The sequence below is a fragment of the Pocillopora damicornis genome, chromosome 11 (genome assembly GCF_964200805.1).
Source record: "Pocillopora damicornis chromosome 11, jaPocDami1.2, whole genome shotgun sequence".
NCBI lineage: Eukaryota > Metazoa > Cnidaria > Anthozoa > Scleractinia > Pocilloporidae > Pocillopora > Pocillopora damicornis.
In genome coordinates this window covers 11,496,167-11,509,117 of record NC_142680.1, presented here as the reverse complement: position 1 = coordinate 11,509,117, position 12,951 = coordinate 11,496,167, and the positions used below count along the sequence as shown (strand labels likewise).

At 37.1% G+C, this 12,951-nt stretch overlaps 2 protein-coding genes across 3 annotated transcripts; both read left to right on the top strand.

Annotated features, from left to right (window-relative positions):
• Nucleotides 1–5: 5 nt before the first annotated feature.
• LOC149037532 (endoplasmic reticulum metallopeptidase 1-like) lies at nucleotides 6–5,980 on the top strand. 2 transcript variants are annotated; one of them, XM_089187816.1, is made up of 4 exons: nucleotides 6–1,269; nucleotides 2,936–3,109; nucleotides 3,507–3,830; nucleotides 5,416–5,980. In XM_089187816.1, exons 3-4 carry the CDS (start codon nucleotides 3,509–3,511, stop codon nucleotides 5,667–5,669), a joined length of 576 nt encoding a protein of 191 aa, XP_089043942.1. In that variant the 5' UTR covers nucleotides 6–1,269; nucleotides 2,936–3,109; nucleotides 3,507–3,508; the 3' UTR covers nucleotides 5,670–5,980. The 2 variants fall into 2 exon arrangements, 1 of the variants encoding a protein (XP_089043942.1); XR_016181183.1 differs by lacking the exon at nucleotides 5,416–5,980 and having other exon boundaries at nucleotides 3,507–3,823.
• A 738-nt stretch (nucleotides 5,981–6,718) lies between these two features.
• LOC149037531 (endoplasmic reticulum metallopeptidase 1-like) lies at nucleotides 6,719–8,635 on the top strand. Its single transcript, XM_089187836.1, has 3 exons — nucleotides 6,719–6,835; nucleotides 6,953–7,127; nucleotides 8,105–8,635. The coding sequence occupies exons 2-3, from the start codon at nucleotides 7,005–7,007 to the stop codon at nucleotides 8,318–8,320; spliced, it is 339 nt and encodes a 112-aa protein (XP_089043962.1). The 5' UTR covers nucleotides 6,719–6,835; nucleotides 6,953–7,004; the 3' UTR covers nucleotides 8,321–8,635.
• Nucleotides 8,636–12,951: the final 4,316 nt, after the last annotated feature.

The following is a 12,951-nucleotide window of genomic DNA, read 5'->3' as shown; positions in this document are numbered from 1 at the left end:
GTAGCATACTCATGTTCAGGATGGCGGACGTTTCATGCTGAAATTGTTGCTGGCATTGATAAGAAATGTTTCCACTAAATACGATACAATTTTCTACTGCATTCCTGGATGTAAAGCGTAATAGTCAAGGTTATAACGAGGAGGTCAGTTCAGTCGACAGGGGTGCAACCAAGAAACTACTGAGGCCCTTCCATATTCCCCAAATTGGGCCTTCTTCTATTCCACAATGTCATCATCTTGGGACCATGATGTGGAATTTCATGTGAAATTGTGCGAGAAGAGAATGTTATCCACCCACTCATCATTTGGAATCAAGAGAAGACTCACGAATGGAATCGCGAAGAGCACCTGAACAATCATGTTCTTCAGTTCTTCCGGAATTTGAATTACATCGCGTAACTTCAAAACATAAAGCACGAGAAGCAAACGAACGACAGAGTGCGGAAAATATTGAACTTTCAAGACTAATTAAAACACAATCTTTAAACAAGACCTCTTCTACAAGAAGTACTGATTCTTCTCGAAACAATGTTTGTTGTGTGGAAGCAGAACCACAAAACAGAGGTATCCTCCAGCAATCTAGCTGTGAAGAAGCAAATGTTTCCAATGAGACTTTTGTTAATAGCAAATTAAGTAAATCGATAAGAGCATCCCACTGGGATAGTGACATGAATCTTCAGAGTCTGAACGTTGTGTTGTCTCAGATTATTTTGACAGAGAATCAAAGCTAAGTCCAACTTGCAATGTACTAAGTGAGTTGGAAACCAAGGTGGATGTTAATGGTATATATGGCAGAGAAAGTTTACAAAGCGATTTGGTCTGTAATGGTGATTGGTGGCTAAACAGTGACAATATTTTAAACCTCAGGGATTCAATGCACCTCTCATTCCTCATGCATATAGCATTGAGGAGGGTAATTTTGTTGGCAAAAAGAAATTTTTGGAGAGATTGCTTGAGACAGAGCTGCAAATAAAGCCTTTGACTCTGGTTAAGGATGGCATTTACAGCCAAAGGCCAGTTTCAAATACTTTTACCCTAAATCTGAACTTGGAGACAGTGATGTCCATTCTCTGCACTGATGAGGAACATTCAAAGAATGCTGAACATGGTGATATTGATCTATGTGGGAAGATTTCCATTCTGTATGGCTTCCAGGATACAATAGTGTCAGTGGTTGCTAGTGAGGTGGTAGGAATGTATGATTATATCTCAGGAGCTGTGTATGGATTGCAGGGATGTTGTCATGATGACACTGAATATCAGTTAAAGGTAATTTATTGCAAGATTTTCTATTGGTATAAAGAGGTTAAACTTCCTTCAGGAAGTGTTCAAAGATGAACTTTAACCTTTAACCCCTAAGAGTGATTTACTTCTAATTTCTCCTTACAGTATCAACCTTGATTCAAATGTAAAGGTTATCAGAATGTAGGAAATAATCACCAATTTAAGTAGTTCCTGATTGTTAAATAAATTCTCCTTGTCAGTAACATGGAAAATGTAAGGGCAACAGCGTGGAGAATATCGACACTAGTTAGAATGTACAGGGTAAGGAACTCAAAATGAGAATTAAGCTCTTTTTTTTTTTTTTTTAATTTTCCTGTACTTGGCCAATCAATTACCCAGCTGAAACATTTTGAAGTGAAGGAGGGAAAAAAAGGCGAGGTTACAGTTGTATTTATTAGTTACATAACAGGAAGTGCCATTTATCAAATTTAAAGCAAGAGCAACATTGTTAAGCACAGCTAAAGTAGACACCCCAGAGATCTCCATACATCCAATAGTTCCAGTTGCAACATTATGCCATTTTTTTTTCGTATTAAAATATGCTGCTCTTATTGAGTATTGTTGTTTATCTCATAATGTACTCACTTTGAATATGGATGGCGACGATTCAACTGCATGCTAATAAATTTTATTACATAAACTGTGGTGTTATATAGGGATTTCCAGCCCTAAGAAAAGCCATAACAACACAGGTGAAAAAAAAAAACGTTTTTTTTTCACGAGTGCTTGATATCGCTAATCAGCTGCTTACATGTTACTCACCTTTTACACCACTCAGTCATGTTGATGAATGAATGGCAAAGCCCTCACTGTTGTTTGTTGGAATTTCCTCAGATTATGGCTGCTAAAAAACCGAAAAATCCCTATCACTTACAGACAGTAACGTTCAAACTTGCTTAGAAGGGGAAGAAAATCAAAATACGAAAAGGAAAAATGAAAGTTATGTATTCAGTGGCTTTGGTAATAATGGGAAAATGGTCACTAAGAGAGTGGCAGTGTAATGTGGCCTTACATGTTACAGAATTATAAAATGTTTGCGTGCATCATGGATTCTCACGGGCTTATGTGTGAAGCCATATCAACAGTACAATAACGTGGCAAAATTTGGAAGAATGGAAAAATGACGCAACTATTTGCCTTGGTTTAGAGGCAAGTACAAGAGTTAGGCTTGAAACTTTTTCCACTGACTGTCCTTTGACAGGGACATAAAATATTTAAAATTGCCATTTTAGCGGGATATGTTACAGTTGTAATAATATGTATCAAACAATCTAGATGAACTGTGTTCAAATGAACACTTAAAATTTGTGACAGATTTCTACAATTCAGTAATGTTTGGAAGAGATATTTGAGCAATCTGTGGATATAAAAATGAAAACAAGTGTGAGCAGTGCATAAGCCATGCAAGGGCATGAGGCAAAAGCAAGAAAGAAAGGGGAAACTAGGAAAGGGTAAAGCAAGGCATGATGTGCCACTGTGCCTAGAGAATCCAGAAAATTCACTTAAATTATTTCACAATGGTCCATAATACAGGTTAGCCCCAGCATTTCATCAGACTTTCCTGACAATTTTTGTTTACCCACTTATACTCCTGTAATATCTTTATGTTATTATTTTGGTTGATTTTAGTTGATTTATCTTTTCAATCCAGGTGGAAGGGAAGTGTTATTTCAGGCAGGTCCTGAACATCTTTGGCTGATCAAGACATATTTAGAGGTAGTCCCACACCCCTGTGCACAAGCTCTGGGCCAAGATGTCTTTCAGCGTGGAATCACACCTAGTGACACTGATTTCAGGATTTACAGGGACATTGGCTAAGTACCAGGTATCTGAATTATAGACTGACACCTAGAGACTGATTGAATGACTGAATGACTGACTAAGTGAATAAATGACTTATTGACTGATTGTTTGAATGAATGAGTGAATAAACAACTTGATGGCTGGCTTACTGAACAACTTACTGACAGATTGACTGACTGATTGAATGACTGACTGACTGACTGACTGACTGACTGATTGAGTGTATGATTGACTGACTTACTGACTGACCTACTGAATGAATGAATGAAATGCTCCTTAACTGACTGAATGACTGGTTAGTATTTGATCAATTCATTATTCACTGATTACCTTATTGGCTGATTGATTGTAATCTTAGTGAAAATCTCTTTTGCATTGAACCAATCTGGTTAGCATACTAATAATTTTCTGATGTGTAGGAATGGACCTTGCCTATATTGCCAATGGTTATGTTTATCACACAAATTACGATAAACCAGCTGCTGTTACTCCAGGCTCTATCCAGCATGCTGGTGATAACATACTGGCTTTGTTCAAGAGCATAGCTAATTCACCATTTCTGGCTGACCCTGGAGAGTATCGTCATGGTTCCATGGTGTTTTTCCACTTCCTGGGAATTTTTGTGGTACATTACCCTGAAAGAATTGGTTTGGTGATAAATCTGACATCGGCTTTTGTGGCAGTTCTTTGTCTTATGATAAAATTCCTTCATTTTCCAGCAAAGAGAACCATCTTTGAAGAGGGTAAGGCATAATTTACAAGTAGATATCTATTATTAACATTCTACATTTTCTAAATTTTGTACAATGAGCTATGAAAGCATAGGCCTTTGAGCTGACCTGAGTACATCTTCTTTTCCATGTGTGAATTAATCAAAGTTTTGTAGTCTTAAAAAAAGATAAAAGCTACACAAAATAAACAAGGTAACAATGGGTGTTTTTTTTGTTTGTTTTTTTTTTTAATCAACTCTTTTAGAGCATTTTGTAAAATATGATTAGATCATTTTTGAGACTGGTAAGCTTTTATATTCTGTTCATTGTTTCCATGCATGTTGATAAAATTGTCAACATTTTCAATTTTCTGTTAAGCCAGTTTCCTACTGTGATACTTATACACACTTTATACTTATACACTTTATTGATGCTCCCTAAGTGGGCTTTTCAGCTCAATAGAATAAAAAAATACAAATATATAAATTAATTGAGAATGTAAATACAATAATATTATAATTACAAAATATATATCAATAATATAATATATCAACTTAATAAAACATTTGCAAGATGACGTCTAAAATTCCTGGGGCATTTTAAGGACTTAATGTTATCATTCAAGGAGTTCCAGAGTTTGGCTCCTCTGAAAGCAAAGGAGCGCTGCCCTGTTGACAGGCGACATAAAGGTATATCCAAAGCACCAGATGATCGAGTTTGTCTATTATGGACTTGAGAACGTGATTTAAACATATCAGCAAGATAGTCTGGAACAAGCTTGTTAATACATTTGTGCATCATAGTAGCGTCATTTAGAATGAGTTTCTCTCTAATAGGAAGCCATTTCAACGATCGCAACCCATCCGAAATATGGTCATACTTTCTTAGTCCCAGAATAATTCGCCCAGCAAAGTTTTGGACTTTTTGTAATTTGTCAATATTGCTACTGCTGGTATTACTCCAGACAGTTGAACAATATTGGAGTTTACTAAAGACAAATGAATTTATTACTAACAGAAGTGTTTTCCTATCCAGGAGGTGCTTGATTCTGTTAATTTGGTACAATTTAAAAAGGCATTTAGAGGCAATCTCAGTGATATGTTGGTTATAACTGAGGTGTGTGTCAAGAAGAACACCCAAGTCCTTAACGACAGGCACAGGTGTTATTTCTTTGTCAAAAAGTGTTATACTGAATGATGACAGTTTCTTTAAAAGTTGTGGTAATCCAACAGCTAGAACCTTAGTTTTGTCCGGATTAATCAAAAGAGAGTTTTTACAGCACCACTGAGATATTCTCGTAAGATCTTCGTTTAAGGCGAGAATGGACGTGGGTAATTCGGCAGGTGAAAAGGACAAATACAATTTACAATCATCAACATAGGAGGCAGATAGACAACGTTTAGGAACAGAAAGGAGGTCGTTAACATAGATTGTAAACAAAACCGGACCTAAAATAGAGCCTTGCGGAACTCCGAACTCAAGTGGGAGTACTTTAGAAAGATAGGGAAAATGGCATAGATGGGGGGTGTCATACAATGTTTACAAGATTGTGGATCTTAAAGAACACAGCAACTGAAAGCTGTCCTTAACACTCTTTTTAACTGTTGTTTTTCATCAGGCACAGTATTAAGACTTTCATCTGGTGTAGGAGACCTTATCATCTCTCTGTTCATCCTATTACTCTCATGGATAGTTGGAACATCATTTTCTTTGGCTGTAGGTGTCCTTCTGACGTACTCAGGTCACTCACTAACTTGGTACTGCCAACCTTACCTCCTCTTGACATTATACACAGCACCATCTCTACTGGGCATTGGTTTGGTTCATTTTCTCACTAAGAAGTCTATTGTGGCAAGGGTAGACACAATTTAATTCTCAATTTAGTGACAAGCAAAGAAAATTTGACAATTTTCTTCCTTCTTATGACCAATATATTTGATCTGGGGATGACAGTCACGGACTTCAAGACAAGCTGTTGACCACCAGAGTTCCACTGCATACTTGATAACATGTCCCTGGTTACTCCAGTCAAAATAATCACCTTTTGGCCTTTTAATGAACTTTTCCTACTCACATACTTTTGCTGCATCTAATGCCGACTTCAGTACATTTTGAAACACCTGGACAGCATGGGGAGAAATGAGATGCTAGTCTCCCTAAGGGGTTAATGGGTCAACAGAAAAGTTAGTATTGTTTTGCCTCCTTTTTGGTCTGCATAATGTTATTGTGGTGAACTGATCATCTCAAGTCTTTGTTTGCACTCATTTGAATCTCATTATTTGTCTCCATTGAAAGTGAATTTTATTTTGTCAGGTTAAAGATTTATCAATGTCGTAATTCATTGGTTTGATTGTTCAACATATGAAAAGAACCAAGAAAAAAGTTGGGCAGAAAATATACAGCCTTGCTCTAACTCTGGAAAGGGAGGGGTCAACAGAAAATGGCACAGAAATATTCTGGTGAAACAGTAGCTCTATGTGCCCAGATTTTCAGAGCTTGTACATCATCATGATCCAATTTTGCTTAATTAATCAACTGGCTAAAAAATGGGGACCATGTGTTATCTAAGTGTTGATCTTCCTTTCATACCATATGTAATTTATTTATTTTGCTTACCTAACCTTGAATCTTTAAGGAGCACTTTCACGGCTACTTGATAACAAAGCTAAAGTAAACAATAGGTACCATGAGCCATCGCACTTTTTTTCTTTCACTGTTACTCTGACATCCTTATAGCATTTAGTTTGTGACATTTACTAGGTGATTTGTTATACTTGTTCCATAGATCCTATATATAGAGAAAGAATCCTGCATGAACTTAACTCTGAATTTATTTAATTGCCATTCTGAATATTTAAAACTACTGTCTAGTTCAATTTATAATTCTGTTTAATAACTGTGAAGTGTTATATTTGCAATCAGAAAATCTTGGTATCTCCCTGGTCCTCCACCTCAAGTCAAAACATCTCCAATGGAAGTGAAATTGCTACATAGGAAGAAACAAGATCAAGTTTACTCATTTACATTCTCAATATCAGGTCAGGTTTCTCTCTTTTAACCCTTTGACCCCTTGAAGTGACCAGCATCCAATTTCTCCTTACATTATCATATCATGCATTCATATCTCACCAGTGTCTGACTTCTAACTGCCTTAGGTCCTGATCACATGGCTGTATATGTATCACCTGCTAGTGACGTAGATTAGATATGCTGACCTCTTCCCTCGGTCCCCTTTTACCAATTCAAGATGGTGGAGACAGAGTTGTGTACTTTATTTACTATTCTCATGGTACTGATGTGGGGCCCTGGGAAATATCGCTTGAGCTTCTGGTGAGTCTGACAGTTACAGTATTAATCATGCTTGTGATTAACAAATCAGACTCCCGCCTCACAGTCGTCTGATTTTGTAAGCTTCTAGAATGTTCCAGAACATTTTGTGAATATATACATATATATATATATATTTGAAGACTCACTTATGTGGTAGTTGGGGTAGTTATTGTTGTCAGAGCAACGACTGTATAGAAAGCTATACCAAGAGAGTGAGCAGGTCCTTATTATAAGTGCTATGGCATGAGTGTTTCTTCACCTTCAGGAAAATATGAGGCCTTGAGTAACACAGCACCACAGTCTTTTAGAAATGTACACCCTTTAAACGGTGTAAGACTCAGTTTTGTTGTTATAGAAATGAACAATGCTTCATAATATTATTGTTGTTACAGAACTGAACAATGCTTTTAGGGTCATTACTCAAACATATTTCAGTTCTGAATAATTGATTGCTTTCTGTGTACTAGTCAAAGTCTTCATGGTGTTGGTGGAAATGAACACTGCATGAGTGATAAAGATTTCTCAAATTCACAAAACATTTGTGGGTCCAAAACAAGTTCATATCAAATGAACAATGCTTCATTTTGTTGTTGTCACTAGTACATATTTCTTTTCTGATCATCATCTTCATCGTATTATTAGGAACAAACAGCACTTTATTGATAAAGATTTCTCAAATTCGTTACCCATTTACAGCCTGTCAGTTTCTTTTCAGTATTTGTTTCTTCAGCCAACATGACTCAGGATTTCTGGCAACAAGACTAAAAGTTTCAGGCAACTTTACTCTGGTTTTGGGCAACATGACTTTGGGCTAGTTGTCTTTCGTATGACTTGACTTGGGCCCTGGTGAACCCCCTCCCCAACCTGACTCAGATATTCCCTTGGGCAGAGAAACATGGGTCCTGCAGTGCTGACAGCAAGCGCCTGCTCTCAGGCTAATATATCCTAAGATTCTTATTGTTTAAATATCATTTCAGCCAAAAAGACACCTCCTGGCCAAGAGCAATCTGTTAGACTTTGCTGTCGCAGCTCATTATATTCACAGTAAAGAGTCATCTTCACCTTTCCTGAAAGAAGTCATTCAAGCTATTCCAGACTGGATTTTTGCTAATGACTGGGTGGACATACAAGAGCTGGTCTTACACTACACAATTCCCTGTATTGCAAGAATGCATCAGTCCAAGACCTTCTAAACACTACTATGAAATACTGAAAAACAAAATTTCAAGCCAGGAGTTTGAAGAATTGCACCAGTTTGAAACAGTTCACAGGTTGAAAATTATCATGAAGATTTTTACATTTTAGGGTGGATGACCTCAATATTATTTATTAGGATTATAAGAAAATTTGAAGGGAAAAAATGAATGTGAAATAGCACATCATCAGAAGACGTCAGGCTGGTCATACATGGATCCAAAAAAAATTTTTTTAAATCACCTTAATGAATTTATAATGATTTTATCTGGAAATGAAATTCGAAATAAAATTAAGGAATCAAGAAACATAAAGTAAAGGATTGTTTGCTAGCCTGTGGTCTGTCAGCAGACCCTCAGTATAATGATTCCCTTTAATGCCCAAGAGTGCCATATGGCACAAGATGCATATTGAGGATATAAAAGCATAGTCCCCTCCAATATAACACTTGATATACCACCCTTCAACTTTTGAAACTTTTTGTCTTTTTACTGTATTGGTCAAGGTGATATCTCACAACAAGAAATGCTCTAGGAACTACAATTTAAACTATAGTTTAGTGGTATTTACCTTATATGTACAAGGCAAACGTAAAATTTCAACCTTTTTTTTTTTTATTATTTTTCACTTCAAACACTTCTCAGTATTTTTAGTCGCATCCTCCTCGCCTGTTAGTGTAGTTATAGCATACCCCTGAAAACACCTTTGAAATGATATATTATACGTGGTCTAATGGTTCATCGTTCTCATTTTAGAAAAATTTGGTATTTCCCTCAGGCAGTAAAGGAATAAGCGTTTCCGCACGAGCGGTTCTTTGCTCGCGGGAAAATATGAGGCCTTGTGTGACGCAATCTGGTAAGAGGTCTGCAAGGGGTCTAGTATTCATTATTACTGCCAAACCCCCGTCAAACTTCTCCCTGACGTTTTTCAAACCTTCCTGTGAAAAGAGAAACGCATGTCCTACACCCTGTTCAAGCAGTTTAGTTAGAATAATGGACCAGATGGTAAACTGAGCGACAGTAGCGGCAGAGCGAAAAGAGGAAGGAGGTTTTGGGTTGAGTTGGATAAAAGTGAAAACCTTGATTCTATTTTCGCTCTGCTGCCACTTTGTGCTGTTCACTATTGTGCTCTGTTTTACTGACTGAACACCTGGAACAGGCGAATTGTTTTCAAATTTTAAGTTCTTAACCAATTCAAAAGGGATATAGCTATCACCCCTGGCTTTTAAAAGCCTTTAAAGAAAAAAGCTGAAACAAGTTGGAATTTCTCCTATTGCCAGCGTAGCTGCCATTTTTGTGTGCACTTTGATATGTCGAGCCAGGAGGAGCCTTGAAAACAAGTGAACAGAAAAGGTGGTTTCTCTGACCAAACGTCCACTTCTCATAGGAAGTCGTTTGTGCGAATATTATCAATCGTTAGCGCTAGCAACAACTCCACAAACTCCTTGTGACAGAAGAGACCTTAGGTAGACCATCCTGTCAACCTACCTCCCGCCCTGACTTGAAATCGACTCACAGCCACTGAGTCTCTGAGGATGGCGCAACATGCGCTTAGCGCAAAAGAACAACAGCACAACTCTGTTGATTGTGACTGTGCTCGACGCCTGATGGACAGCAGAAAAACCGTTTTCTCTAACTTGCCAATGCAAAACATTAATTAATTGCAAGAAAACCTCATTTTTTTGGGTTAGAGCATTTATTGTAAGAGAAACTCAGTGGGACTCACGACTGATCCTGAGAAAAAAACTTATTTATCTCTCTTGTATGTTACATGCGCCGCCGTTTGTAATTTGTACACAACATATTTTATCATATGAAAATCGGACAGTTTTTGTCCTGTGCAGTAAGCCATCAAGGCTTGATATTTTGAGAAAGTTCAATTTTTTAAGAGAAGATCGAACAACGAAATAAACCTTGCAATAATTGTTTTTAAAGCGGGTGAAAAGAACGATACTTGGGTCAATGTTTGAACATTATTTGGATGACTTCAAATTTGATTCCACCAGTAGGACGGTCATTTGAAAACCAAATTTTCTCGGCTTGATAAGTTACTAACAAATTTTGGATCAATATTAGTATCTGGGCAACTGCCCACCTACACCTCCACTAACCCAACAACAGTCAATTGATAACAAGTTAGGGTTAATGTTGGATTAGGGAAGGGGTAGGTGGGCAGTTGCCCAGATACTAATATTGATCCCAAATTTTATAGACATGGTTGGCTTTGTGAGCTCCGCTTCAGTAAGATAAAATAGATATATGGGACCAAACGAAGTAAAGTTGATTGATGACAAATGGACTCTTTCCCGGAGTAAATTTAATTCTGTTTTCATATGGTTTCAGCTGGTTTGTGCAAATTTTAGTTAAAAGTGAAACTTGTCATTGATAATTTATTAAAAGAGAACAATCTGTTAGGAAGCCTTCGCTCTTTTGTTTCAATAGCCTTGACAATTGGTCATCAAACACTAAAATACGTATTTGTTTTGATAGTATGCCAAAACAGTACTAACACTTTGCGCCTTCTGTGTGCTTCTCGCTTTCAGTTCGCTAGAAAATTACTCCATCATCGAAGAAACTCAACTCTGAAAGGTAAATGGACACTTTCGTATTTTATTTTTTTTTATCATGAATGCCTGGTGCGAGTTTTGATGCGGCCTAGTTTTGCTGGTAGTTTTTCTTTAATTTTTCATCGTTTTCATCTTTTAAATGCAAAAAAAAAAAAGAAACTTCAAGGAAGTTTTCCCTTTCACAGTGACGATATTTTAGACAGGCTAAGTCTTACAAGTTTATAGTTGTGGTAAATGAAAAACGACAGGTTCTGACCTGAGAGTTTTTAAGGCGTGGTGCACACCACTCAGTTTAAGATACGGTTGTCTAAGGTAACCGTAATTTTCACGGGAAACGTGACCAAAAATTGGTTTATTATTTGGTTGAAAGCTGTACTGAGAAAAAACATTGACAGTTCTCTGGCAAAAGTAGACTGAGCTTTCCTTCCGCGTACCGTTGTTATAGACGTAAAGAAGTGGTGGTAAAATAAACTTTGAATTTCCATTTTTGAAAGAAAGAAATTAGCTTCAAGGACGTCTTTCCCATATCAGTAATGATATTTTAAAGACGGTTGGTCTTTATACTTCGCTTTTATAATTTTGAAAAATCAGAAACGATAAACTCTGGGCAAAGATTTCAAAAGCGTGATGAATAATCGTCAGTTTGAGACAGTTGTTTAAGCCGGAATCTTGACAGGAAACTTGGCTCAGAATTAATTCATTCTTTTGTGAACAGGTGGAGTTGAGAAAACATGTTCAAGTCTTTTGCTTCAAATCGACCGAGCTTCTCTTTATGTACCACTTTTCATAAACAAAAAATGACCAATACTAGAAAAAGAAGCCGGCACTTTATGGGGAACATTTAATGCCCATTTGAGATTTTATGGATTTGAAAAGGTGCGAGGTCTTCCACCCAGTTTTCTAATTAAAACGCATTGTGCTAAGAACTTTGCAAATTTCAATAACTTCAAAACATTCCCCATGTATATCGCTGGCTTGCATCTGAAATAAGGTATCCTCTTTTTCTTCACTACCAGGGTGAGTGATACCTGATATTCTGCTTGCTGCTCCAGAGTAAACTGTCATGAAGGTAATAAAACGTAAAGATGTTTTACGTATGCGATCTGAATTTAGAATGATGATCCTTTGCTCCAAGCTCACCTTCTTGAAAGTCGTCTTTCACGACTTTAAATCAATAATACGTCACCTAAATGAAGAGTTAAAAACAACAGAACAAGACAAAACACATCAAAACAAACCAAAGTCGGAAAACACACTTTGCACAATATTACGGAAGGAATTTTACAGTTGGCCTCACATTTGTCTTTAGAAAAAGCAAACATCGAGGCATGAGTGAGACATTTGGCCACAAAATGGCTGGGAATCGTTTAAGGAAGTTCGGGTGATATCTAAAAAGCTCAATACACGGACATCCGAACAAAAAATAAAGAATTCGAAGGAGTGAATATTACTGTGCTCAACTGCTGTTCTCACGTTAACCTCAAGTTATGGAAGACTCGGCTTTAATCATCAAGCTACAGGAACATGTACATTGAATAGAGATAGAAGTGGCCCATATTGTACTCAGTTTTAGGCCTGACACTTTAATCGGCTAAGCTTTGGGATTTTCTGTTAAAATCTAAAAAATTCTAAGAGCAAACGGATCGATAAGGCCATTTGTTAATGTTTTATGCAATCAAACGTGAGTTTGTGATAAGGTGGATCTGAGTCCCATGTGCTTTTATGACGTATTTTGATGTGATAACCACTTTGCAGTAAAATTAGAGGAGCCAACAAGCGTGGTTTGAAATTGTCATCACTTAACCGGAAATTAACAAATTCAGTTGACGCCTCCATCTTTCAGTAAGTGTCCAAAAATAATGTATTTATTTTAGTTACTTTTTGTTTACCAACTAAAACCTACCAAGATTACACAAATGAAATGGATGTGTGTAGGGGAGTTTATTATACTGCTTGCAGCGCCAGTGGGCAATATGAGGCGAATCCTGTGTTTTAATTGCCCACCCGAGCGGGCCCATCTTGCCCGCAGGGTATTTCCCTCTTGGATTCAGCACAAGAAAAAAA